Source organism: Schistocerca piceifrons, chromosome 5 (assembly GCF_021461385.2).
Source record: "Schistocerca piceifrons isolate TAMUIC-IGC-003096 chromosome 5, iqSchPice1.1, whole genome shotgun sequence".
Taxonomy (NCBI): Eukaryota; Metazoa; Arthropoda; class Insecta; order Orthoptera; family Acrididae; genus Schistocerca; species Schistocerca piceifrons.
Window position 1 is genome coordinate 592,635,969 of NC_060142.1, and position 27,488 is coordinate 592,663,456.

The following is a 27,488-nucleotide window of genomic DNA, read 5'->3' on the forward strand; positions in this document are numbered from 1 at the left end:
GAAGTAGTGCTGAAGGGAACTGACACCATGAATCCTGCAGGGCTGTCCAGGGAGGGAAAGGGGAGGAGGGGGGGGGGGAGGAATTCTTCCTGAACAGGGTTGCACTTCTGTCACATTGAAATATTCTCTGCAGTCGTGGTTGGTTCCGTTCTTGCAGGATGTTTTTTTGGCCAAGACAATGTCAGAGATTTGATGTTTTACCGTATTCCTGATATTCATGGTACCCTCATGAAATGGTCATACAGGAAAGTCCCCACTTCATCATTGGAGAAGCTGTGTCCCATCCCCAGCTATAACACCATGTTCAAATTCACTTAAATCTTCATAACCTGCCGTTGTAGCAGCAGTAACCGATCTAACAACTGTGCCAGATGCTTGTTGTCTTATATAGGCATTGCTGACCATTGCATCATATTCTGCCTGTTTACATGTCTCTGTATTTGAATACACATAAACATGCAGTAAATGAAGCAGGCAAAAAGGAATACAAACATCTCAAAAATGAGATCGACAGGAAGTGCAAAATGGCTAAGCAGGGATGGCTAGAGGACAAATGTAAGGATATAGAGGCTTATCTCACTAGGGGAAAGATAGATACTGCCTACAGGAAAATTAAAGAGACCTTTGGAGAAAAGAGAACCACTTGTATGAAAATCAAGAGCTCAGATGGAAACCCAGTTCTAAGCAAAGAAGGGAAAGCAGAAAGTTGGAAAGAGTATATAGAGGGTCTATACAAGGGTGATGTACTTGAGGACAATATTATGGAAATGGAAGAGAATGTAGATGAAGATGAAAAGGGAGATATGATACTGCGTGAAGAGTTCGACAGAGCACTGAAAGATCTAAGTCGAAACAAGGCCTCGGGAATAGACAACATTCCATTAGAACTACTGACAGCCTTGGGAGAGCCAGTCCTGACAAAACTCTACCATCTGGTGAGCAAGATGTATGAGACAGGTGAAATACCCTCATACTTCAAGAAGAATATAATAATTCCAATCCCAAAGAAAGCAGGTGTTGACAGATGTGAAAATTACCGAACTATCAGTTTAATAAGTCATGGCTACAAAATACTAATGCGAATTCCTTACAGACAAATGGAAAAACTAGTAGAAGCCGACCTCGGGGAAGATCAGTTTGGATTCCGTAGAAATATCGGAACACGTGAGGCAATACTGACCTTACAACTTATCTTAGAAGCTAGATTAAGGAAAGGCAAACCTACATTTCTAGCATTTGTAGACTTAGAGAAAGCTTTTGACGATGTTGACTGGAATACTCTCTTTCGAATTCTGAAGGTGGCAGGGGTAAAATACAGGGAGCGAAAGGCTATTTACAATTTGTACAGAAACCAAATGGCAGTTATAAGGGTCGAGGGACATGAAAAGGAAGCAGTGGTTGGGAAGGGAGTGAGACAGGGTTGTAGCCTCTCCCCAATGTTATTCAATCTGTATATTGAGGAAGCAGTGAAGGAGACAAAAGAAAAATTCGGAGTAGGTATTAAAATCCATGGAGAAGAAATAAAAACTTTGAGGTTCACCAGTGACATTGTAATTCTGTCAGAGACAGCAAAGGACTTGGAAGAGCAGTTGAATGGAATGCATAGTGTCTTGAAAGGAGGATATAAGATGAACATCAACAAAAGCAAAACAAGGATAATGGAATGTAGTCGAATTAAGTCGTATGATGCAGAGGGAATTAGATTAGGAAATGAGACACTTAAAGTAGTAAAGGAGTTTTGCTATTTGGGGAGCAAAATAACTGATGATGGTCGAAGTAGAGAGGATATAAAATGTAGACTGGCAATGGCAAGGAAAGCGTTTCTGAAGAAGAGAAATTTGTTAACATCAAGTATAGATTTAAGTGTCAGGAAGTCGTTTCTGAAAGTATTTGTATGGAGTGTTGCCATGTATGGAAGTGAAACATGGACGATAAATAGTTTGGACCAGAAGAGAATAGAAGCTTTCGAAATGTGGTGCTACAGAAGAATGCTGAAGATTAGATGGGTAGATCACATAACTAATGAGGAGGTACTGAATAGGATTGGGGAGAAGAGAAGCTTGTGGCACAACTTGACTAGAAGAAGGGATCGGTTGGTAGGACATGTTCTGAGGCATCAAGGGATCACCAATTTAGTATTGGAGGTCAGCGTGGAGCGTAAAAATCGTAGCGGGAGACCAAGAGATGAATACACTAAGCAGATTCAGAAGGATGTAGGCTGCAGTAGGTGCTGGGAGATGAAGCAGCCTGCACAGGATAGAGTAGCCTGGAGAGCTGCATCAAGCCAGTCTCAGGACTGAAGACCACAACAACAACAACATGCCAATACCAGTTTCTTTGGTGCTTAAGTGTGTATTAACACATGATTTTTATGTAGTCTATTGTCATTGTTGTTCTGTGAGGTGTTTTATGGTTCTCTTGGAGTCCATTGTGTATAAAATCTCCATATGGACTTCTTTCAGTTGTTCAGTGTGTTACAGAAACAATGTTGGTATTTTCATACAAATACTACTCAAATTTATTTTATGTTCATTTCCCGTGCAGTTGATTTGATGACTTTTTTTTTTTTTTTTTGTCCATAAGGTACCAGACATGCCCAAACAATCAAGAGCCATGAACATTTGTGCAGAGCAGGTGGATGCCATAAGGAAATTGTGGGAAATGGGCTATGGGTGATCTAATAGCAGAATATTGACACAGCATAGACATACCGTTTCCCACACTATTTATTAGTGAGCAGAGATACATGCACATGTAAGCATTACAAGCATACAGAGCATGCTAACTCCCACTGCCTTGCGGGGCAGCATCCCTCATTTAGAGAGTCGGAGATGTTATGCTGCTACAGAGACCCTCTTCATCCTGTAGTGCAGAGCACATGTGATAGGGCATTGTCTGTCTTAAGTGATGTGATGACATACATGATGGATGACACACTGTAGTCAGCAAGGTGCTTTGGTGAGAGTGGTGGTGGAGGGGGGTGGGGGTGGGGAGGGGGGCACAGAGCACCCCCAAGCACAGCAGCAGTGTGCGACTAATGGGTTGCCGCTGGCAGCATTAGCAGATAAGGGAGTGGTCTCAGTAACATTTTCAATTGTTGGGAGGCATGTTGGCAGTGTTGCCTAGCATTGTTGCTTCCACAGGAGGTGTTGCGGGGCAGATGGCAGTGTAAGCCAAGGCAGTGATGGTGAGTGTATTATCTGCTAAGAAAATGGGAGGTGAGTCCTGCCGTGTCAACTTCCAGTGGAACAGGAGTGGTGTGTATGAAACTGTGTGTGGCAGTGCTTGCACCCAACTGCCTATCCATGTAGGTAGCGGTAATCAAGTGGTCAGTATTGCTTCACATGATGGATATGTCATGATGCAGAAAATCATGGAGATTCACATGCACTTGGAAATTGACTAAAGGGTGCATAGGAGGCTATTGGGCAGGAAGTGTCTGTTGTGACAGGTCTGCTAAATCCCATGCCACTGACACTGTTAGTCAAAAGTGTTTGTATCACTTTTCTACATTTGACATAGTTCTGTAAATGGTGGTGATAGGGCAGTATGCACTGTGTCTGTACATAGCATCATGTGAAAACACATGGCCAGGTCTGTACGAATAAGAATTTGTTGTCATGTGATGAGAAGGTGGTGGCATATGGATGTATATGTGTGTGCATGCGTGCAACTAAGTATGGTAAGTCTTGGTCTGTGAGGATCGTTTCATACACTTCGAAGTCAGCGGGTAGAGTGAGTTGGTCACCATATAGTATTTTGGTGAGCGATGTGTCTAGGACCATTTGAATTCACATAGGTGACACAAGTCATTGAACAGTTGGGATTCAAACTGCCGACTGTGGTCTAACATTAAGGAGCACAGGCAGCCAAATCTGGCAATCGAGCTGTTGACAAAAGTTTTTGCTAATGTCTCTGCTGATATGTCAGAAACGGGCATGGCCTCCACCCATCATGTCACGCGATCTATCTTTGATAGACTGCAACTGTAGCCATGCGATTCGGGGAGTGTTCCTACGATGTCAATGTGGACATGTTGGAACTGCCCCTTTGGAATCGAAAATTTACCAAAGGGGGACTGTGTGCAGCCACTTTTTTCTTGCTGGCATGGAATGCAAGTCCTGGTCCACATGGCACAATACTTTTTAATGTTGGACCGAGTATGAGGTGTATGGTAGTGCACCTGCTCAGATGTGCAAGGTTGTGGAGAAGGTCAAAAGTTGTCGTGTGACTGGAATTAATGGTCAGACCAGTCCATTTGAAATGTCACACAAAACTTATTTGGTCTTGCTGGGTAGCACGCATTGTTGCAGTTGGAGTACGGTGTCTGGTTTGTTAAACGAGCTGTGGAGATTGGCATCTCCTGCTTGTGCATCCGTGATTCTATCAACATCCAACTGGGTGGAGGTAACTGCAATAAAGGAAAGATAGTCCACCTCAGTATTATTGGCACATATAACATATCACATGTCAATAGTGAATTGTGCTATGAAATCCAGGTGGCAGAATTTGCTGGCTGCAGAATCCGCTGACAGGTTGTGGAATGCATCTGCCAATGGGTGGTAGCCTCTATATCTGGTAAGTGGTCTCCTCTCAGCTTCATCCTGAATGTGATGAACTTCTTCATCTATAGCTAATAGTTCGTGGTCAAATGTGGACCATTTTTTTCTGGGTGTCAGTAAGTTTGCATGAGAAAAACCTAAGTGGTTGAGTGATTCCATTGATCTCTTGCTGTAAAGCAGCTCCGATCGTGGGATCACTAGCATCAGACATGATAATTAGATGTGCATCAGACAATGAATGGGTGGGGGTCATGGCATGTAGCAAGTGCTATTTTATTTTCTTGAAGGCCACTGGAATCTGCGTTGTTCAATTGAGGTGTCCTTTACCAGCTGTATTCTTGCTGCTCAATGCTGGGGTAAGTGGTAGCAAATTCTCAGTGGCATGTGGCAATTGGTTCCCGTAGAAATTTATGATTCACACAAACCAATGCAGCTCTTGATAGCTGATGGGAGGTGGGGGAAGGTGTATCTGATCAGATTTCTCAGCAGCAGGATGCATCCCAGCCACATTGATGTGTGTACGACAAAGGTCACAAGGATCTGCTGAAGTTGGCCCTTGTCATCATTTATCACAACCAGTGAAAGATGAGCTTATCAGGGACAATATGCAAGTGATCGTCGCGATTTTGCTGATTTTGTGAAAAGATTATGATGTCATCTGAACAGGTGTATCAAAAAGGCAAATTGAACAGTACACTATCAATAAATCTTTGCAATGTCTGTGCTGCATATTTTAGTCCATACGACATGTAGATGAACTCAGAGAGATCAAGTGGCATGATTATTGCAGCTTTTAGTGCGTCTTTGTCTGCCATTGGAATTTGCAGGTATGCTGTTTTGCAATCAATGACACTTAAAAGTTTTGCACTGGCCAAGATGTGGGAAAGACCATGCAAGTTTGAATGGGTTAGTTGTCGACTGTATGTACGTTGAGGTGGTGGTAGTCTCTGCATAGGTGCCATGTACTGTTCTTTGTAGGAATTCGTTAAATTGGGGAGGCCCAAGCACTGTCTGATGGCCTGACTATGCTGCTTCAACCACTTTAAGTTTGTGGGGAGCTAGATGATGGGGCAGCAATGGACAAGGGGACCTGGTGTAGCTGTAATGTGGTGGACTGTACCTTCCCATATGGCACAGATTGTATGTGGTCTATTAGGGGAGCATGGACTGAATCCAGGAAGCAGGGTGCAACATGATTCGCCATCACTGTTAGTGTCACATGGCATTTTCTCAGGAGCGCACTTGAGTGGGGGTTGTAATGCTTTATTAACCCGAGAAGTAGCCATATTAGTGGCATGATGGTGGTAATCCATATTGAGATGATGGAGGTCATCGAGACGCTATTGGGCTGCATGTAGTGATGGGTGCTGTCCATGGTTCATCTCCATAGTTGTTTATCGGTGAGGCATGTGACCTTGTTGTCATGATGTAATGATGAGTACTCTACATCTACATCTACATGGATACTCTACAAATCACATTTAAGTGCCTGACAGAGGGTTCATCGAACCACCTTCACAATTCTCTATTATCTCAATCTTGTATAGCGCACGGAAAGAATGAATACCCATATCTTTCTGTATAAGCTCTGATTTCCCTTATTTTGTCATGGTGATCATTCCGCCCTATGTAGGTCAGTGTCTACAAAATATTTTCGCATTCAGAGGAGAAAGTTGGTGATTGGAATTTCCTGAGAAGATTCCGTCGCAACGAAAAACGCCTTTCTTTTAATGTTTTCCAGCCCAAATCCTGTATCATTTCTGTGACACACTCTCCCATATTTCATGATAATACAAAATGCCCTGCCTTTCTTTGAACTTTTTCATTGTACCCTGTCAGTCCTACCTGGTAAGGATCCCACACAGCGCAGCAGTATTCTAAAAGAGGACGGACAAGCGTAGTGTAGGCAGTCTCCTTAGTGGGTCTGTTACATTTTCTAAGTGTCCTGCCAAGAAAACGCAACCTTTGGTTAGCCTTCCCCAGAACATTTTCTATGTGTTCTTTCCAATTTAAATTACCTAGGTATTTAGTTGAATTTACGGCTTTTAGATTAGACTGCTTTATCGTGTAACCAAATTTTAATGAGTTCCTTTTAGCACTCATGTGGATGACCTCACACTTTTCGATATTTATGGTCAACTGCCACTTCTCGCACCATTCAGATATTTTTTCTAAATCGTTTTGCAGTTTATTTTGATCTTCTGATGGCTTTATTAGTCGATAAACATCAGTGTCATCTGCAAACAACCAAAGACAGTAGCTCAGATTGTCTCCCAAATCATTTATATAGATAAGGAACAGCAAAGGGCCTATAACGCTACCTTGGGGAACGCCTGAAATCACTTCTGTTTTACTCTATGACTTTCCGGTAATTACTACGAACTGTGACCTCTTTGACAGGAAATCGCAAATCCAGTCACATAACTGAGACGATATTCCATAAGCACGCAATTTTACCACGAGCCGCTTGTGTGGTACAGTGTCAAAAGCCCTCCAGAAATCCAGGAATACGGAATCGATCTGGAATCCCTTGTCAATAGTACTCAGCACTTCATGTGAATAAAGAGCTAGTTGTGTTTCACAGGAACGATGTTTTCTAAACCCATGTTGACTGTGTGTCAATAGACTGTTTCCTTCGAGGTAATTCATAATGTTCGAACACAATATATGTTCTAAAATCCTGCTGCATATTGACGTTAACGATATGGGCCTGTAATTTAGTGGATTACTCCTACTACCTTTCTTGAATATTGGTGTGACCTGTGCAACTTTCCAGTCTTTGGGTACGAATCTTTTGTTGAGCGAACGGTTGTATATGGTTGTTAAGTATGGAGCTAATGCATCAGCATACTCCAAAAGGAACCTAATTGGTATACAGTCTGGACCAGAAGACTTGCTTTTATTAAGTGATTTGAGTTGCTTCACTACTCCAAAGATATTTACTTCTACATTACTCATGTTGGCAGCTGTTCTTGACTCAAATTCTGGAATATTTACTTCGTTTTCTTTTGTGAAGGCGTTTCGGAAGGCTGTGTTTAGTAAATCTGCTTAGGCAGCACTGTCTTTGATAGTATCTCCATTGTTATCATGCAGAGAAGGCACTGATTGTTACTTGCCACTAATTTACTTCACATACGACCAGAATCTCTTTGGGTTTTCTGCAGGTTTCAAGACAAAGTTTCATTGTGGAAACTGTTAAAGGCGTCTTGCATTGAACTCTGCGCTAAGTTTCGAGCTTCTGTAAAAGATCGCCAATCTTTGCGTCTGTTTAAGTTTGGCATGTTTGTTTCATTGTTTCTGCAACAGTGTTCTAACCCGTTTTGTGTACCAAGGAGGATCAGCTCCATCGTCTGTTAGTTTATTTGGTGTAAACCTCTCAATTGCTGCCGATACTATTTCTTTAAATTCAAGCCACATCTGGCCTACACTTATATTATTAATTTGGAATGAGTGGAGATTGTCTCTCAGGAAGGCGTCAAGTGAATTTTTATCTGCTTATTTGAATAGGTATATTTTTCGCTTTTTTTCCGAGGATTTGGGGACTACAATATTCAATATCACTACGACAACCCTGTGTTCACTAATCCCTATATCAGTTTTGATACTGGTTATTAACTCAGCTGCCTTTAAGCATAGCTGGTTGCAAAGTGCTTCGGTTTGTAGCTTCAGGTTGAGTGGTGCATCGAGCGGTGGCAACTGCCCCGTTGTATGAGGAGGGTGTGATTTAAATCCAGCAGTAGGTAGTAGTGCCAGAAAAAGTTGGTTCCCAGGACTGGTCCAACTATCTCTGCCACTAAGAATGTTCAAGGTACTTGCTTAGCTATGCCGAGGTGATGTGTGCAGTTCCCGCAACTGCGATCACAGTGACATTGGCCACGCCCAGTTACAGTGGCAACAGTAACAGTATAGCAGACGCAAGAGCAGGTGGTGGAATGCTCGCATCAGTGCTGGTATCAACAAGGAAATATGTATGCAGGTGCTTGTCATGGACCAATAGTCCATTGAATCGCTAAGTCGGTGCTGTGTTGTTGTGGTGTGCAGAGGCGTCTTCTTGATGATGAGTGGCATAGTATGCCTATGTCAGGTAGCTTCATGGTCGTCTGCAGTATTGTGCATCCTGCTCAAATCTGATGTGAATCCAGCAATAGTGTTGTTATGGGTGTGGAAGCAGGCAGTGCACTTGGTTGGCACGACTTTTGTTTATGCACAGAGTCTGGGTCATCGCCAGCTGTCAGCAATCTTAGCTGCCACGGTAGGTGACTGTTGTCTGCCAAAGCTGTGAAGGGTGCTCAGGGTGGTAGAGACCGGGAGCATGACCCAGTTCAGTCAGTCCGACTGTTGTCAGGCAGTTTGTGGCTGCGTGGAATGTCAGGACAGCTCGAGCTGGATCGTGAAAAATTGGTTTCATTGCAGGCATACTGTGTGGTGACTGCAGCGTAGCAACCGTTGGTTTTTGATTAGAATGCAGTGTTGTGATAATCCCTGCATTGTGTCAGTGAGTTGAAGTTTAAACTCCAGCAGTGCCTTCTCATCTCTAGCATCATTGTTTGGATGTTCTCTGCCAGTTTTAGGAGCCAAAGTGTCCATAGTGTGTAATCAGGCAGGAGTGCTAGATCAATTACAACTCACATGCTGTGACAGAGCAAAGACGCCATGCTGTTGCCCAAAGTAGTCTTGTTGATGATGAGATATAGCTGTTGGTCAGGCGTTCATGTTAGTGTTGTAGCTGTAGTGTCTTGGCAGTTTCATATTCGTGAGAAGCCAGAATGACTAAAAGCACGTCACTACTAAGATCCACACAGTCTCTGAAGTGGTTAAGAAGTGTGTCCATGTTCTCGTCATCTCCAGTGATGCCACTGGCTGACGTCAAACACTCGCTGAGGTCAAACTACATTGTGGGAGAATCCGTGTGGAATAACAGTAGTTATGGACGGTATGATGGCCATCGGTGGTCTGAGTGTAAGGCACCATCACAAGGTTGTTATTTTTCATGAGAATACTACTGCCATAATTGTACAGAGCACAAATGTAGATTACAACTGACACTGTAGTATGAAATAAATTTTTCACATGTGATTTTATTCAAACACAAAGGCAGTACAAAAACTCTGCTTATGTACTTAATTATGTGTAAATACATGTGCAAAATGCACAGATTTTGCCCTTAACTAGTTTTGTGACCCCTTCTACACAAGTGTACCAAAGGTGAACACTGTAGGATCAGTATATCCCACTAAAAACAACAAAAGTTTTGGTGCATAACAAAACATGTCTTCAGGATAAGGTGGCTATGATGTGTCATGGAGTAGATGGTGTCTGTTTCCAAGAATCTGCATGTTCAGGTTTTCCAGCATTTCTGTGACACTCTCCTGTGTGTCAGACAAACCTGTGACCTTCCATGCTGCCATTATGTGTGTACCTTGTGAGCAATATTCTAAGAGAATTGTTTTGTAAACAATCTTCTTTGTAGGTTGAATGTTTCCATAGTATCCTATCAATAAACCGGAGTCTGCCAGCTGTTTTACTGTGTATTGAGCATTCTTGGTCATTTCACACTGCTGCAGTTTTTGCACCCAGATATTTATATGAGGTGGCTGAGCCAATTTTGAGAGATTTATAATGTAGTCATTGATACTAAAATGTAGGAAAAAGAGATTACTATTATTGTAAAGAAGACACGTCAAGTTCCAGACAGGCACAATTAAAAGACACTCACATAAAGTTTTCGGCCACAGCCTTCGTCAGTCAAAGAGAGACACATACACTATTCACACACACACACACACACACACACACACACACACACACACACAAGCAAGCACACATCACACACACACATGACTGCCAACTCCAGTATCTTGGGCCAGAATACAACATCACATGGGATGCAACTGGCAATGTGGAGGGGCAGAAGGGGAAGGGATATTAGCGTACGGGTGTGGAGACAGGAGAACGCTGTCTGGTGGAGTGTTCAGGGACTGTACTACCAACAGGCACAGCTTCAGGAGGTTGTGAGGCTGGGAGGTGGGGAGGAAAAAGAAGAAGAAGGAGCAAAAAATCCCTTCCATATAGCCTGGTCCTCCAGGAACAGCATCTCTGCTGTGACAAAAACTCCCTTGCTCAGTATGCTGAGGGTCTCACCAAGGCCTTCACAGATAGGCACTACCCCCAGACCTAGTCCACAATCAGATCTCCTGTGCCATTTTCCCTCACACTCCTAATCCTCCCACCACCCCCAAGAAACAGCCACAAAGGAGTGTCCCCTTCATCATCCAGTACCATCTCGGACGGAAACAACTGAACCACATTCTTCGCCAGGGCTTTGATTACGTATCATCTTGCCCTGAAACGAGGGACATCCTACCCAAGAACTTCCCACCCCTCCTCAAGTGGTGTTCCATTGCCCACCCAACCTCCGTAACATCCTAGTCCATCCATTTGCCACTCCCTCTCCCAGCCCCTTGCCACAAGTACCGTATCCCTGTGGAAGACCCAGGTGCAAAACCTGCCCAATCCACCAACCCAGCACATCCTATTCCAGTCCTGTCACGGGTTTACCCTGCTCCATCAGGGGCCGGGCCACCTGTGAAAGCAGCCATGTCATTTAGCAGCTCTGCTGCAGTCATTGCATAGCTTTCTATATTGGTAATTACTACTAACCAGCTGTCCACCAGGATGAACTGCCACCGCCAAACTGTGGCCAAGAGTAAGGTAGACCACTCTGTGGTACAAAATGCAGCTGAACATAACACACTAGATTTCAATGGCTGCTGCACTACCTGAACCTCCTGAATCCTTCCCTCCACCTACCTTTCCTTAACTATATAGATGGGCATTATTCTTACAACACATTCTCTGCTCCCGTAACTATCCCAGCCTCAGCTTACAGTAACATATTGTCTCCACACCCTCCACCCAATAGTTTTCACCCCCTCTGTCCTGCCATCTCCTCCCCATTCTCATCTCCCACCCTCTTTATTTGCAGCAGTCTGCCAACGCATCTGCCCATCTTTCATCACTCCTCTGCTTTTTTCCTCCTTTTTTGCTCCTTTTTCCCCACCACCTTGCCTCACAACCTCCTGACACTGTGCCTGTTGGCAGTGTAGTCCCTGTATACTCCACCAGACAGCATTCCTCTCTCTCTATCTGGACACTCTTATCCCTTTCCCTTACACGCCCCTTCGAGATTGCTGCTTGCATTTTGGCTCGAGATGGTTTAGTTGGTGATTGTGTGTGCCTGAGGTATGCTTGCTTTTGTGTGTGTGTGTGTGTGTGTGTGTGTGTGTGTTTGTGCGTGTGTGTGTGTGTGTGTGTGTGTGTTTGACTGATGAAGGCTGTGGCCAAAAGCTTTTTGTGAGCACCTTTAATTTTTGCCTGTCTGCAACTTGACATGTCTTCTTTACGGTAACTAGCAATCTGTGTTTTTGTACATTGTTGACATTCCTACCTGGAGTTTCCATTGTTTGATTTCATTTTGTGAAGTGCACATTTATACATTCCTGAAAATTAAAGTGAGTTGCCAATCTTTTCAACACTTTGATAGCTTATAAGGTCTGACAGAATATTTGTGTAGCTTTTTTCAGGCAATGGAAAGTCAATAGGAATATCAACAATATTATGAAAAGATAAATAGCTGCTCACTACTGATTTCACTGGCTGCTTACAACCTCGACCACTTGGATCCTCCCCTCCACCACCTGTTCTGAACTGCGCACATTCTTCACTCCAAAAATTATCCTGGTCTCAACCTACAATAACCCTCCACCTAACAGTTTCAACATCCTTTGTCCTACACCTCTTGCCAGTGTATGTCCTCTCACTCTCATTGTGCATCATTCTCTGCCATTGCAGCCACTGGGCTTTTTCCCCTTCTCTTCCCTCTCCTTATCCACTCCCTGTTTCTTTCAACCCTCCCTTCCCCCACAGACTCCCAATGCATGTGTTTTCTTTTTCTTTTCTTTTCTGAAGAAGACTGTGCACAAAAGCTGAATTTGTAACAGTCTTCTTGTTGTGTCTGTCTGAAACTCAATATGTCTAATTTTTCACACAGTGCTTCATTGTAGATAACTGAATCATCTGGCAAAAGTCTGAGGTTGCTATTAATATTGTGTGGCAGGTCATTAACATATAAAATGAATAATGAGTTCTAACACCCTTCCTTCAGGCACACTGCAATGTAGCAAGTTATTATGAAATAACATTCTATGCAGTAAGGCATGCAACCGTGTAGCACGGTGGCTTCGGGATGGCTACCTTTTTTCTTTGTTCTGACTCACAGAGCAGGTGACATTACCAGCCGTGATAACGGTCTCAAGTAACATTTAGTCGGTACACAAATTCATACCCCCTACAAATCTAAATAAACCATAGTAATTATTATCTGATTTTGTTCAAACTTGGTACACAATCTTTTATTATTAAGGAAAGTATCCTGTCAAAATTTCAGATTTTTATCTATTATAGTTACGGAGATTGAGAAAATTACTTAAATACCCTAAAACCAACACTTATGTTTCAAAACTACATTGAGCAGATCATTCAGTTTGAGATAGCTCATGATATTTAAGCTCAGAATATTTTCTAAGATTCTACTACACATGGATGACAGTGGTGTTGGACTTAGTTTTATGTAAAAAGATGTGATCCATACTTTCTTCCAAGCATTGGGCACAGTTTTTTGTTCAGCTGATTTTCTGTCTGTTGTAGTTATGAGGAGGTGTACCTCAGCTGGGAAATCAGTACAGAATCTGACAATGATTCCAGTATCTCTGAAGTGGTGTAAAAATTAAACAGGGACACAGCTTTCTCTGACTGGGAACACAAGATAACACAGGGCAGTAAAAGAGATACAATTTACTTGGTCACAGACAACATCAACAAGAATACAAAGAAAGTAGTTTACACATCTTGAGCACGTTTGACAACTGAGGGCCCAGAGCCCTGTGCATGCCTTTATAATGATGCTGTCCACAAGAGGTGTTGCTGGTGTAGGACTGCATGTGTGTGGCAGATGTGGTGACAGCAGTCAGTGACTGAGCTGACATTGGCAGCTGCCTCAGGTAGTTATGGATGCGCCGATTGGGTGTCAGTACATACTACACTTGCCGTAGTGGCACGACTTACGTTTGCTGTGGGTGGTAGGTGTAGTAACTTATGGGTTACAGCAGCACTCTTGTATCTTATTTTGTAAAGGAATATTTGAAGACAAAGTACAGCATTTCAGCTTTTGCTTTGCATTTCTGAATGTAAGTTCCGGAGTCATCCATGAGTGTCTGAATAATGACTTTGGTGCCACTGACAGTCTTATATACGAGCAGAATTTCTTGGCACTTTGTGAGAGGTCTTTCGATAAGATTCTGCTACAGGAGTCATTGAAAGATTCACGCATTGCCCTTATGACATCCAAATGAGCTTCCTGTAGCATCTTTGATTTACACCTACTGTGGAGCAGTCAACATTAATTTAGAAGTTTCTTTACAGAAGCTGTACACTGAACATTCATTCACACAATGTCTTTTGAAAATTCAAAAGTTCCATTGTGAATTTGTGCCTTCGTGGAAGTGGAATGGGTCAGATTATACAGTTTAGGAGGGCTTCAGACATGAGTACTTTGTTGTGAATAGTTTGTCAGTTGATGAGTAGTATTTCAATAGCCTTATTTTTTTTTTTTGGGGGGGGGGGGGGAGGGCATTTCTTCAGGTATTACATTAATATTTTGGGATCTTGAACAGCTGTCATTACATAGATTAATGGACAATTGCTTAATCTAAGAAAAACCTTTGTACACCTCACACACAGTCAGCTACTTGGGTAGCAGTTTCTGACACACAATGCACCCCTAAACCATTTAGGGAGAGTTTTTTCAATTTTATTTGGCAAATTTAGGAAGGTACAAGATAGATTTTCACAGAATCTTCAGAGACTCTACTTCAAACCTTCCTCTCAACTCAGAATCATGTGGCCACAATCAGTTCTGGGTGCTACATACATGTTATTTAAACAAAGTAGTGACTCCCCCCAACTAACAGAATACTATAAAAACTACACACATATCCTAAGAAGAGTGATAAGACAAGCAAAAAGGATGCAAAATGATGAGTACATTGATAAATCCAGCAATAAAGTAAAAGCAATGTGGGAATATCATAAAAAGGGAAAGAGGGGAAATGAAAGCTACACACACGAACATAGAAATCAAACTCAACAATGAATCTTTATCTAATCCTGAAGTTGTGGTGAACTCTTTCAACAATTTCTTTACAAGCATAGCTGAAAAATTTGTCAAAAATAATCCTAACACAAATTACCAACCAGCAAACCAAAAATATCACACATGTGCAGAGTCAATTTTCATTACCAAAGTCACTGAAAGTGATGTTGCAAAAGCCCTCAGAGAGTTAAAAAAATTCATATCAGCTGGAATCGGTGGTATCCCAGCAGCTGTAATTGAAAATTGTGTACACACACAATTGCTGAACCATTAACTCACGTCTGTGACTGTTCTTTCCAGGCAGGTATTTTCCCTGAAGATCTGAAACTTTCTAAAGTAATTCCTGTCTTCAAAAAAGGTGATAATAAAGATATGAATAACTACAGGCCTATCTCAATCTCATCCTGCTTTCCTAAAGTTTTTGAAAAAATGTTGTTGTTGTGGTCTTCAGTCCTGAGACTGGTTTGATGCAGCTCTCCATGCTACTCTATCCTGTGCAAGCTTCTTCATCTCCCAGTAACTACTGCAACCTACATCCTTCTGAATCTGCTTAGTGTATTCATCTCTTGGTCTCCCTCTATGATTTTTACCCTCCACGCTGCCCTCCAATACTAAATTGGTGATCCCTTGTTGTCTCAGAACATGTCCTACCAACCGATCCCTTCTTCTAGTCAAGTTGTGCCACAAATTTCTCTTCTCCCCAATCCTATTCAATACCTCCTCATTGTTATGTGATCTACCCATCTAATCTTCAGCATTCTTCTGTAGCACCACATTTCAAAAGTTTCTATTCTCTTCTTGTCCTAACTATTTATCGTCCATGTTTCACTTCCATACATGGCTACACTCCATACAAATACCTTCAGAAACGACTTCCTGACACTTAAATCTGTACTCGATGTTAACAAATTTCTCTTCTTCAGAAACGCTTTCCTTGCCATTGCCAGTCTACATTTTATATCCTCTCTACTTCGACAGCATCAGTTATTTTGCTCCCCAAATAGCAAAACTCCTTTACTACTTTAAGTGTCTCATTTCCTAATCTAATTCCCTCAGCATCACCTGACTTAATTTGACTACATTCCATTATCCTCGTTTTGCTTTTGTTGAAAAAATAATGTACAAAAAAATGATGGACTTCATTGAAAAAAAAAAAAGATTTATTAAGTTTTGCTCAACATGGGTTCAGAAGCAACAAATCTACTGAAACTGCAATATATGACTGCATAAATACTCTGTTAGATCTGTTAGATAGAAAACAACCCATAACAGGCATATTTCTGGATCTGTCAAAGGCTTTTGACACTGTTGACCACAAAATATTGCTGTAAAAAATAGAACGCTATGGTATCAGAGGAATTGCAAACAATTGGATTGCTACATTCCTAACCAGTCAGATGCAGAGAGTCAGCATGAAATACACCAATAGACAAAGCAACTCAATAACCGAAATCCTATCAAGTAATAAAACTGTAAAGCAAGGTGTTCCACAGGGCTCAGTATTGGGACCCCTACTTTTCCTCCTGTATATTAATGACTTGAGCCTGAATGTAGATCCACACAAAACAATAATATTTGCTGATGACACAACCATACTCCTCAAAGGGGAGAATACAGAGGCTGTGCAAAAAGCTGTGAACTTGGCCACTGAACAACTCAGCAACTGGGCTAAAATCAGCAGATTAACTATCAACACCAAAAAGACAGCTTCCATGAACTTTCACACAACACAAAATGCAAATTCTTCTCAGCCATTTGTCACTGTAAATAACCAGCCAATAGATACCGACACTGTTTTCAAATTCCTGGGTCTGTGGGTTCAAGATAACCTGAAATGGAATACACAAACAGGAAAGGTAAATGTCAGAATTAGTACTGGCTGTTATGCATTGAGTGTACTGGAATCATGTGCTAGCCTGAAAACATTAACCAGCACGTACTACGCTTACATACAAGCCCACCTAAAATATGGTGTGATATTCTCAGGAAATTCTCCAACTGCTCTAAGCACATCCAAAATCCAGAAGAGAGCAATGAGGATTATTGCTGGGAGCAAACCCAGAGACTCCTGCAAACCCATCTTCAGGAAGTTTGAAACCCTTACACTGCCTTGCCTATACATTCTCGAGATTCTAAAATTTTCCAGAAACCGCATAGTGCCAACTGACACCAGAGTTGTAAAAAATAATTAAATACATAAGCACAACACCAGGAAAAACTCAAATCTGCAAGTTTTATGTACAAATATTCAACTGTGTAAAAAGGGAGCTTTCCACGTGGGCCTCCAACTGTTCAACAATCTTCCCAGCAGTTTTAAGTCCATCGAAGACAACATAAAATTTAGCAAAACCGTGAAGTCATATTTGTTGTGTCACTGTTTTTACTCTGTAAGTGAATACTTAGAACAGTAATCTTGCTATTTGTGTTGAATTGAAAACATTGAACAATTTAATACATTAGGATACTGTATGTTAATATATGTTAATAATGTTAACTGATATTTTCCGACATCTGCAACACACTGTGTACCATCAGATCACATGGAATAAATAAATAAATAAACTCCTTCATGTCAGTCTACTAATATCATTGCTGTTTGTTTTCATTGCCGCTTGCCATTTCTGAAGTATTTCATAAATTGTAGTATCAGTAAAATCTATATGGACTTGTATTATTATATCACTAAGTATACTGAATATGTGTTTCAATGAATATAAAAATTTACTTTTATTTTTACAGTCTTCTGGCACTGAAGTTGTTGACTATCTCCAAAAGCTTTGCTCTAATGATGTCAATATTCCAGTAGGTGGTATATCTCATACTGGAATGCAGAATGAAAGAGGTGGTTATGAAAATGACTGCATGTTAGTTCGAAAAACTGATAACAGGTAAGGAACTTTTTGTGCTATTTCAAAGTCTACATAATGTTATCGAGGAACTTGGCCATTGCATCAGATGGTGTCATTGAAGCTCTGTGGTATTTCAACACAGCGTCTACTCATCATCTTCAGGCAATTGACAAATAGGAGCGCCTTACAATATCCACATCTACATTTACATCTACATCTACATGTACATCTATACTCTGCAAACCAGCTTGATGTGCATGGCAGAGGGGACAGACCATTGTACCAGTTATTAGGGTTTCTTCCCATTTCATTCGCATATGGAGCGTGGGAAGAAAAATTGTTTGAATGCCTCTGTACATGCAATAATTATTCTTGCTATCTTTACCATCCCTATGTGAGCGATGCAAAGGGGTTCAGTTCTTGAAACTTTATTAATAGATGAAATGAAAATGAATGCTCCAAAACTATCTACAATAAAGTAATATATATTTTTTTAAGATGTTACATGACAGGCCTGTTATGGCTTATTGCAGTTATCAAGTGACATCTAATTGGAAGTGACAACCATATACATTGCATCTGTAGTAAATTTTTTCTGTCATGCCTTGGTAAGTATATTATTTTTTGTAGCTATGAAATGTAAAATATGTTTTTGTTAGGTATTTTGATAAGAACATATTTTACATTTTGTAACCACAAAAATAAAATACTTACCAAGACATGACAGAAAAAATTTACTACAGATGCAATACAGTCGTCACTTCCAGCTAGACATAATCTGATAATGCCAATAAGCTGAAACAGGCCTGCCATGTAAAATATTTAAAAAATATGTTACCTTATTGCAACTAGTTTTGGAACATTCATTATCATTATGTCCTATACTGATGTAGGCTATGTTGTTGGCCCAATGGAAAGGAAAATTGTTAATAGACTTTCTCAGGATAGTTTATATATATTCTGTAGGGTGTTAATTATCCTAATGAACAGATCTATCAGATGTTAAAAAAGGAGAACAGAGCAGCAAATATGTGATGGTGCCTGGAGCAGAAAACAATGTGCACAGCTAAACAAATGAACTCTGATTTCCTAATCTAGTAAGTACAAACAATATCAACATACATAATCTGAAAGGGGAATGAATTATCCCACAGAACTGACATATCAGATGTTGCAAAAGGCAAACAGTGCAACAAAATGTGTGCAGTTTCTCAACAAAACTCGCTGCCCATCAGACAGCAAATGACAAGCACTGCCAAACAGATGAAATTTGATTTCCTAATCTGCAAGCTACACATGATACAAACCTCATATAATCTGAAAGGGCATGAATTATCCTCTAGAAGTGACATATCAAATGTTGCAGAAAGCAAACAGTGCAACAATATGGAACAGAAAATGTTGGATACAGCCAAGTAAATGTAATTTAATTTCCTAATCTACAAAGTACACATGATATGAACATATATAATGTGACAGAGCATGAATTGTCATACAGAACTGGCATATCAGCTGTTTCAAAAGGTGAAAACTGCAGCAAAATATGTACAGTTTCTTAGCAAAACTTGCTGCTGCAAGAAGCAGGAGATGGGTCTGAGTTTTGGGTGTCTTCAGGAACTGCTCACTTTAAAACCATGTATCTTGGAATGTATTTGTCTGATGTTAATGAAGTTTTAGTAGGTTACATGCATATATTTTGGTAGTGTAAATCTCAAGTTACAGAATTTTACAATCACAAATTAAAAAGTTGTTATGGTTTTTCTAAAATAAGTTTTTCTCGGGTCAGGATAAACTTTTAACAGAAAGCTTGAATTTTGTTTTGAAGCTCTCTTTCACAGTTATCAGAAACTGTAACTACTATGAGAGTGCAGTGTGATACAGATTTTATAAAGAGTATTATTGAAGACAGGTTCTATGCACTCTGGATCGTGTAATTAGTCTATTGTGGCTGTAGCATACAGCGGTTGTCGGGCTGTGTCAGCTGTCCATTGGCAAGGCCCACAGTACATTTCCCCCATTAGCTAGCTAGGCAGGGCAGGATGTTCAGCCCTAGGAGCAGTGAAAGAGTTAATGTCCTGGCAAAATTGAATGTACTGTTGTGCTACTGCCTTTCGATTTGGTATCCGAGACCTCCAGCGAAGTGAGCAAAAAGCTGTCACCAAGTTTATCGACCAGAAGATGAAAAGGTCAAGCTGACATGACAAAAGTCTCTGCGCTGACACTAAAAGAGTCTGGTTGCCACATGAATAGCCTTGCTGCCAGTTGCTAAGGCTGGAACATTGTCCATGGCGCATAGTACGAGGGTCAGACTGTCACAGTGTGTGATGACCCGGATCACACCGTGTCCTAACCTCAAATAATGTTCTGTCACAACAGGTTGGATGTTAGGCCAGACAGGGTCTAGGTAAGCGGTATTTGTCCTCATCCACAGCCATCTCTGAAAAGTACTCTATGCCAGTCGACCTGATGTGAGGTCTTACTGTTTAGCCAGTACCAGATGCTGTTTCCACTAGCTGTGCAGCTATGTCTGCACCTAGTCCTGATGCTGCTAAGAGATGAACTGGTGCCTTCCAGATGGGGTCCATCTGCTGGCTGACTTAAACCGACTTCAGGTTGTCTATCCAGGAGTCCCGGTTCGCAACCCCGACTCTGTCTCCACCTAGCCCATCAATGGCCATCTCATCCTGCTGGGCACAGATCGCAGCTAAGCAGTGAGCTAATCAAGGATTAACAGCAGAAAATGCCTTTGGCTTCTGCAGAAATTCTTATCAGTAAACTTGTTATTACTCACTGTCTCTATGATTCCACAATGATTGACCACTTGGTTCTGCATACATGCTGCCCTGGCAGTCATCCTACATCGTCATTGCAACCTGCAGTGGTGTCAATAAATACTCTAGTGGCCCATGATGTACAGCACCATCAGTAGAGTATGGTGCATTATAATTCTTGCAGTGCTGCACCTCTACAGCTGCAAGGGGGTAAGCATCTCGGAAAAGTGACCACTGCAGGGTGGAATACTTTTCTCCGAGCAGGAAGACATCATCCTAAACAGTAACCAGTGGATGTTAAAACTAACTTATGATGCATGGTAAGTGAGAAATGAAGTATGTTGGCTGGAAGAAGCTTTCTCAGAACTGTAACATGAAGCCAGGAAGAAAGAGATATTAGCAGAGAAACTGGGAGAATATCAGGTCCTGTGACCTTCCCATGAAAATCTCTTAGACCAGTTATGGCAAGTTGTGGACTTGGTGTCACACACAGTGCGATGATGGAAATGGGGATGGTTGGATGTGGGAGGACTGCAAATGCTGATGACATAAAGGATTTCATGACACTCTAATGCAACTACAGAAAGAGGTGGAAGGTGCTAAATCTCTAACGGAATGGCACACAAAACAACTAACAAATCTGGAGCAATGGGTTGTGAAAAATACTATAATGCTACAAGGATTAACAGCAAAACTACAGTGTTACATAAAAATGCCCTAGTTAGAGCTACTGGATACCAGGTTGACTGTAGCAAGACTTTTACAAGCTCTGGCTGGCAGTGTAGAGGATGCCCTTGTTGAGGTAGTGGAATTACAGCAAGCCATATATCACATCGTGCACTAACAATTAACCCCTACCCTTTTGTTGCTGAGACAGTTTCTGAATGGCCTTTGTAAGGCACAGGAAGAGCTGCCATCTATGCTAGAGTTTATTCCCTCCTCTGGTTGGGGAAGGAGGGGGGAACCTATCACTATTTAAGCCCAGTACAAATATTATAGAATTCACCCATTCCCAGAGAGATGTGAGACTCTGGGAAAATTCATGCAATCAGGACCAATGAGGTACTGCTGATTTCACCATGAAGGCAGATGAACTTTGTAACTCCCATTGGGGCCAACGCACCGTATGCCCATCCAAAATTATCAGACTACCACATGAGTCTGTGAAGTGCAGTTATACGTTAGTGGAACAGAAGTGGCAGGATGCCTGGGAGACATGCTGACACCACAACCCTATTTCCAGAAAGTGAGTCCACACTGAACATATGAACCAGTAGTGGTTTGTGAATTGTTATGAGCAGGCACAAGCTAAGTGTACAGTATGGTTAGAGCTGTGAGATAGTGGCTTATTGGTAAATGCTAAGACCATGGTATTTCAGAAACAATGTTCCACCTTCCAGCTACCATAACTAGAGATATGATTTTAGACATAACATATTCTCTGTTGTAATGGGCGGGTAAACTTTTAGATACACTACTTACCCAAAACTTGAGCATCTTAAACAGTACCTTAGAATCCAACCTGCTTAACTCTCCAATGAGCTGATAGTAGTGCAGAAGGGACGTATTAACATGGAGCAAATGCTTCAGTACATTCAGCAATATATCACTAATTACTATCATCGAATTGTGGCAATAAGCATTTCAACCTCAGGTACCATCTTCATTTTGACACTTATCTGTGTAGCCTATCTCTATTTCTGGTGGAAAACCGTCATTCTTTTGTACTCCCTGTGCACCATGTGTCGACCAAGTGAGTCACGCTTAGCACGTAACTAAAGATTAAATATACCAGCCACTGCATGTTATAATTTGGACTGGGGTACTGAAAGAGAAGACTGACTGAAAATGTACATAGATGCAAACTGTATAATAAGTGATTTTCATATATAATACTAGTCTGGGACCTTGTGGATCTGACATGATGAAAGCATCTGCCCTGGCACTGAAGCAAGTGGGGTTGTCAAGCCCCACTGCTTGCTACCCTGGCTGGAACATTGTTCATGCAGCATAGTATGAGGTCACATTGCCGCAGTAGTGACCTGGATTATGTCACATCCGAGCCTGGCACTGCACCGCTTCCATGGTTTAAGCAGACAGAAATGATGTCTCATCACAATAGGGTGGATTGAACAGCCATATATACCACTTGCCCCAGCTATGCAGGATCTGTCACCATCAGCAGCCAGCTCTGAGAAGTCACCCTGATGTGGGTCCCCCTGTCTAACTGCATCTACTACACGCTATCTCTGCTAGCTATGGGTCAGTGGGATGCATCTGGTCCTGATGGGAGCTTGGTGCCTTCCTGCAGGGGGCCAACTGCTGGCTGACTTAAACCAACTTCATGGTGCGTACCCAGGGGGTCCACAGTTTGTAGCCTATACTCTGGTGCCTCCCATGGCTGACTTGCTACCGAGCTGCCACATGCCCTCTGTCTGTATGCTTTGTGCTAATGCAGGCTTATGTCTGCTGCCCGTCGATGCTGCGTCTTACATGGGGTGTTCTCGGTTCACAGCCACACACAGTTGCCTCCTGCACTAGGCCCTCCACAGACAGTTACTTTGGAGTTTGCTGCCCTGGAATACCTGTCACTTGCCCAGCTTGACATAGTTCTAAGCACCCACTGAGCAGTTGATCTGGTTTATACAACACAGCATTTCTGTCCAGCCTAGTGACTCTGTGCCATGGCCGCCTCCTGCTGAGCTAAGCAAGCACCACCATCAAAGTGCCAGCCTTCGCTGATGGGCATGGACACAGCAAGCCATTGCCTTTGGCTGATGTACAAATTATGATCAATTGTTGTTATCTCTCACTGTTTCTATGATCCCGTGGCAACTGACCAGTTGGTTCTATGTACCTGCTGTCCTGGCAACCATTCTGCATTGTCGTCTTGACCTGTAATGAGGTCAATAAACACTCGAACCACCCTGACCTCACTACTGTACTGCAGTCTTTGATATTCCTGAGGATGCCTATGTCTCACAGTAAGTCACTTGCTGATGTTCTTCAATCATATTTAGCACAGCTTCAGTGTTTCTTGGAACAACATTGATTCTGGTTGATCACAATGGAATTCTGCAACCCAGTTATAAACAATCTTCCCTGGGGTGATTGATGAGCAAAAGTTGAACTAAATGCAGTGTTGCCACCTGAGGCTTTTGCGAAAAACAAGAAATCTTCAACCAAAACCTTCATGTGAAGTTCAGTTTTTTCCTCAACACAGTTTCTTTCAATGTCCAATACAAATGAACTACTTGGTTAATTTCTGACATTAGATTATTTTAACAATAACAAATGACAAATTTTAGAACAATAGTATAGTTACATCTCAATAGTGTCATAAAATGGCTGATTGTAAAAACATAAAAGATATCTGTCATGTATAAAAATGTGTAGTGAAAGCTAAGAATATCTGATATCTAAGCAGCATAAAAATAAAGTCGATTGTTACTCACCGCATTGTGGAAGTGTTGTGTGACAAACAGACAAATTGAAAGGTATACTGTTGAAGAATGTCAGCTTTTGGATGAAGTATTCATCAGATGAGAGACAAATTCACACACATTCAAACATGCACAACTTACAAAGCTGTCTTTGAATGCTGTAGTGCCACTGTGGTGAGTAGTGACCTTGGCTGTGGTAGGTAGTGAATTCCCAATGCCTTTTCTGTAGCCAACTACACCATAGCATAGACTGCTACTCACTGCTTGCTAGCAGTGTTTGTCATGTTTCACTTAATTAGACAGAAATGTGGAGGATAACTGTTGTAACTACAGAGAATTACTATGGCACATTTACAATATAACATTGTGAAGTTCACCTAATTATGTCAGTCTCTTCAAACCTAATGATGATGTTTTCTGTAACTGAAGCTAGTAGTTAATAAAGAGTTTTGTGACATACAGTAGAATGACTGAAATTGTTAAGAGCTGGTTATAATTTTTGAAATTGTTAACAGCTGGCTATAATTGTGTATCAAAATTATATTTCAGTAACATATACTTTGCAAGTCACTGATATTTGCATAATAATGGAAGCTTTATGGGCAGATTAACCCAAACTGCAACTCTTGTGTGTACTAAGAATACTTCTTACATTTCATCTGCTTGAAGGTAAAAAAATAAGGACAGGTTCCATCATTCTTTAGAAAGCTGACAGCAAGATTCAGTACCTCAGGTATTCTACATAGACCCCACCCCACTTGAGTACAACATACAGAATGTTCATACAACCATCTGGAACTGTCAGAAACATCCTTCTCTGGGATGTTGTTCAACATCTTATGAAAATGGTAGATTGTGTCTCACCATAAAGAAGACAAAGAAGACATGCTGAGTTGCAGACAGACACAACAAGAAGACAGTTACACATGATCTTTCAGCCAAAGGCTTCTTCAGAAGGGGCACACATTCACCCCAGCAAGCACACCTCACACACATCACTGCTATCTCTGGCTGCTCTGGCCAGAATGCAATGTGTAATGTTGAACAGTAGCTGCAATCCAGAGTTGGGTGGGGTAGGGGGAGGGATAGCAGGGTATTGTGGGGGGGGGGGGGGGGGGGAGGTAAATTAGCACTGCCTGATGGAGTGTGCAGGGACTAGACTGTGCTAGAACAAGGCTGTGGGGCAGGATGGGGGAAGGGGATTGCAAACAAAGAGTGGAAAAGGAATGGAGTAGAGAAGAGGGAAAGACAGGTGAGTGCATTGGCAGAGAGCAGCATACAATGAGAGTGAGGGGACATTAATCTGGAGGAGGTGACAGGACAGAGGGAGCAGAAATTGTTGAGTGGAGGGTGTGGGGACAGTGGTTTAAGGCTAGGAAGGTTTTGGGAGTGGAGAATGTGTTGTAAGGATAACTCCCATTTGCATAGTTCAGAAAAGCTGTGGTAAATGGCAGGATCTGGATGGCCCGGGTTTTGAAGCAGTAATTGAAATCTAGCAAGTTGTGTTCAAGTGCATTTTGTGCCACAGGGTGCTGCACTTTGCTCTTGGTCACAGTTTGGTGCTGGCCATTCATGCTAGTGGACAGCTGGTTGGTAGTAATACCAATATGAAAAGCTGTGCATTGATTGCAGCAGAGCTGGTACATGACATGGTTGATTTCCATATGTGGCCCAGCCTCTTCCATATGTGGCCCAGCCTGTGATGGAGTAGGATAAACTTGTGATAAAACAGAGTTGGAAGTGCTGTGTGGGTGGATTGGGCACATGTTGCACTCAGTCTTCCTCAGGGATATGTTCCGTATGGCAGGGGTTTGGGGTTGGGTGTGGTGTAGGGATAGATGAAGATGTTGTGGAGGTTTGATAGACAATGGAATTAGGAGGGGTGGGAAGGTTCTTGAATAGGATGTCCCTTATTTCAGGGCCTGATGAAAGATAATCAAAGCTCTGACATAGGAAGTAAATCAGTTGTTTCTGTCCAGGATGGTGATGGGGGTGACGAAGGAGTGCTCCTTTGTAGCTTGTTCTTGCAGGTGGTGGGAGGATTAGGGGTGTGTCGGGATATAGCACAGAAAATCTGTTTGCGGAATAGGTCTGGGGGATAGTGCCTGTCTGTGAAGGACTTTGTGAGGCATTCAGCATACTGGGCAAGGGAGTTCTCATCACTGCAGGTATGCCATACCCGTTCAGGCTGGATGAGAGGGCTTTTTGGTGTGGAAGGGATGGCAGCAGCTGAAATGCAGCTGCTGTTGATGGTTGACGGGTTTAATGTGGGCAGAGGTGTGAATGGAGCCACCAGAGAGGAGGTCTACATCCAGGAAGCTGGCACACAGGGTTGAGGAGGGTCAGGTGAAGCAGATGGGAGAGAAGATACTGAACTGCTGCAGGTGTGAGGGTAGGGTGTCTTGGCCCTGAGTCCAGATTATGAAGATATCAATGGACCTGAACCAAACCAGGGGTTTGAGGTTGTGGGAGGCTGGGAAGGCTTCTTGTAGATGGCCTATAAACAGTTTGGCATAGGTGGGCACCATTTGGGTTCCAATGGCTGTAGTGTGGATTTGTTCGTATACCTTTCCTTCAAAGGAGAAGTCATTTACATGTTAGGAGAAAGTTAGTAATGTTTATGAGGAATGAGATTATGGGTTTGGGGTCTGAAGGACATTGGGAGAGGTAATGTTCAGTAGTGGCAAGACCATGGACATGAGTGATATTAGTGTATAGGGAAGTGGCTGCAACAGTGATGAGTAGGGATCCAGGAGGTAAAGGAGGGGGGATGGTGGAGAGTCTATGAAGGTGTGTCTTTGACATGTGAGGCTAGATTTTGGGAAGTTGGTTGGAGGTATTGGTCAATGAGGATGAAAATCCTTTCAGTGGGAACACAATAACTAGCTACAATGGGGAATTCAGAATAGTTTGGTTTGTAAATTTTGGGAAGAATGTAGAAGGTGGATGTGTGAGGTGTTATAAGGATGAGGAGGGAAATGGATTCAAGGGAGAGGTTCTGGAAGGACCTAAGGCTTTAAGCTGGGATTGGAGGTTATGTTGGACTTCTGGGATGGGGTCACTCTTGCCGAGTTTATAGGTAGAGGTGTCAGACAAGTGGCATAGCCTCATCTGCAGTTCACAATGACAGTGGTGGAACCTTTCATCTGCAGGTAGTATGAATTAGGTCAGGATCTGTTTTGAATCTGTGTATGGCTTTTCTTCCTTCTGCCAAAAGGTTGGTGTTCTTAAGAGGAAATGTGGGGAAGAATGATGAGGCCAAGTTGGAGGTAAGGAATTCGTGGAAGATGACCAGTAGGAAGGGGGGTATGTTGGAAGAGGGAGGATCGTTGTTAGATGTTTGTATGAATTGGATGAGGCAGTGTTCAATGTTGGGAATAGGATGGCTTTGGATGGTGAGATTGGTGACAAAGAATTGTTTACATTGCCTGGATCCGGACAAGGAGAATAGGTTTCTGACAATCCAACATGGTTAAATTTGGGTGCTGGGTTGAAGTTGTGGCCTTTTGGATGGGACTGAAACTTCTGTGGGGCAAAGTATCTTGGTGCAGAGGTTAAAAGAGTGTTTTGGGATTGTTTTGGCTCTGTATTTAGTGGAGTGTTGGGTGGGAGTTTTGTGGACGTGGCAATTTGAAAAGATCCGGTTGGCAGGG

General features: G+C 42.1%; 1 protein-coding gene across 3 annotated transcripts in view; it reads left to right on the top strand.

Annotated features, from left to right (window-relative positions):
• The window catches only part of LOC124798516 (pyruvate dehydrogenase phosphatase regulatory subunit, mitochondrial-like), a 163,883-nt gene that overhangs the window by 94,852 nt on the left and 41,543 nt on the right, over positions 1-27,488 (top strand). For all 3 annotated transcript variants that reach the window (XR_007016947.1, XM_047261960.1, XM_047261961.1), the window contains exon 12: positions 17,512-17,660. Coding sequence is in view for 2 of the 3 variants with exons in the window: in XM_047261960.1 (XP_047117916.1) it covers positions 17,512-17,660 (149 nt within the window). In the remaining variant the exon portion in view is untranslated. The remainder of the gene's footprint in view (positions 1-17,511; positions 17,661-27,488) is intronic.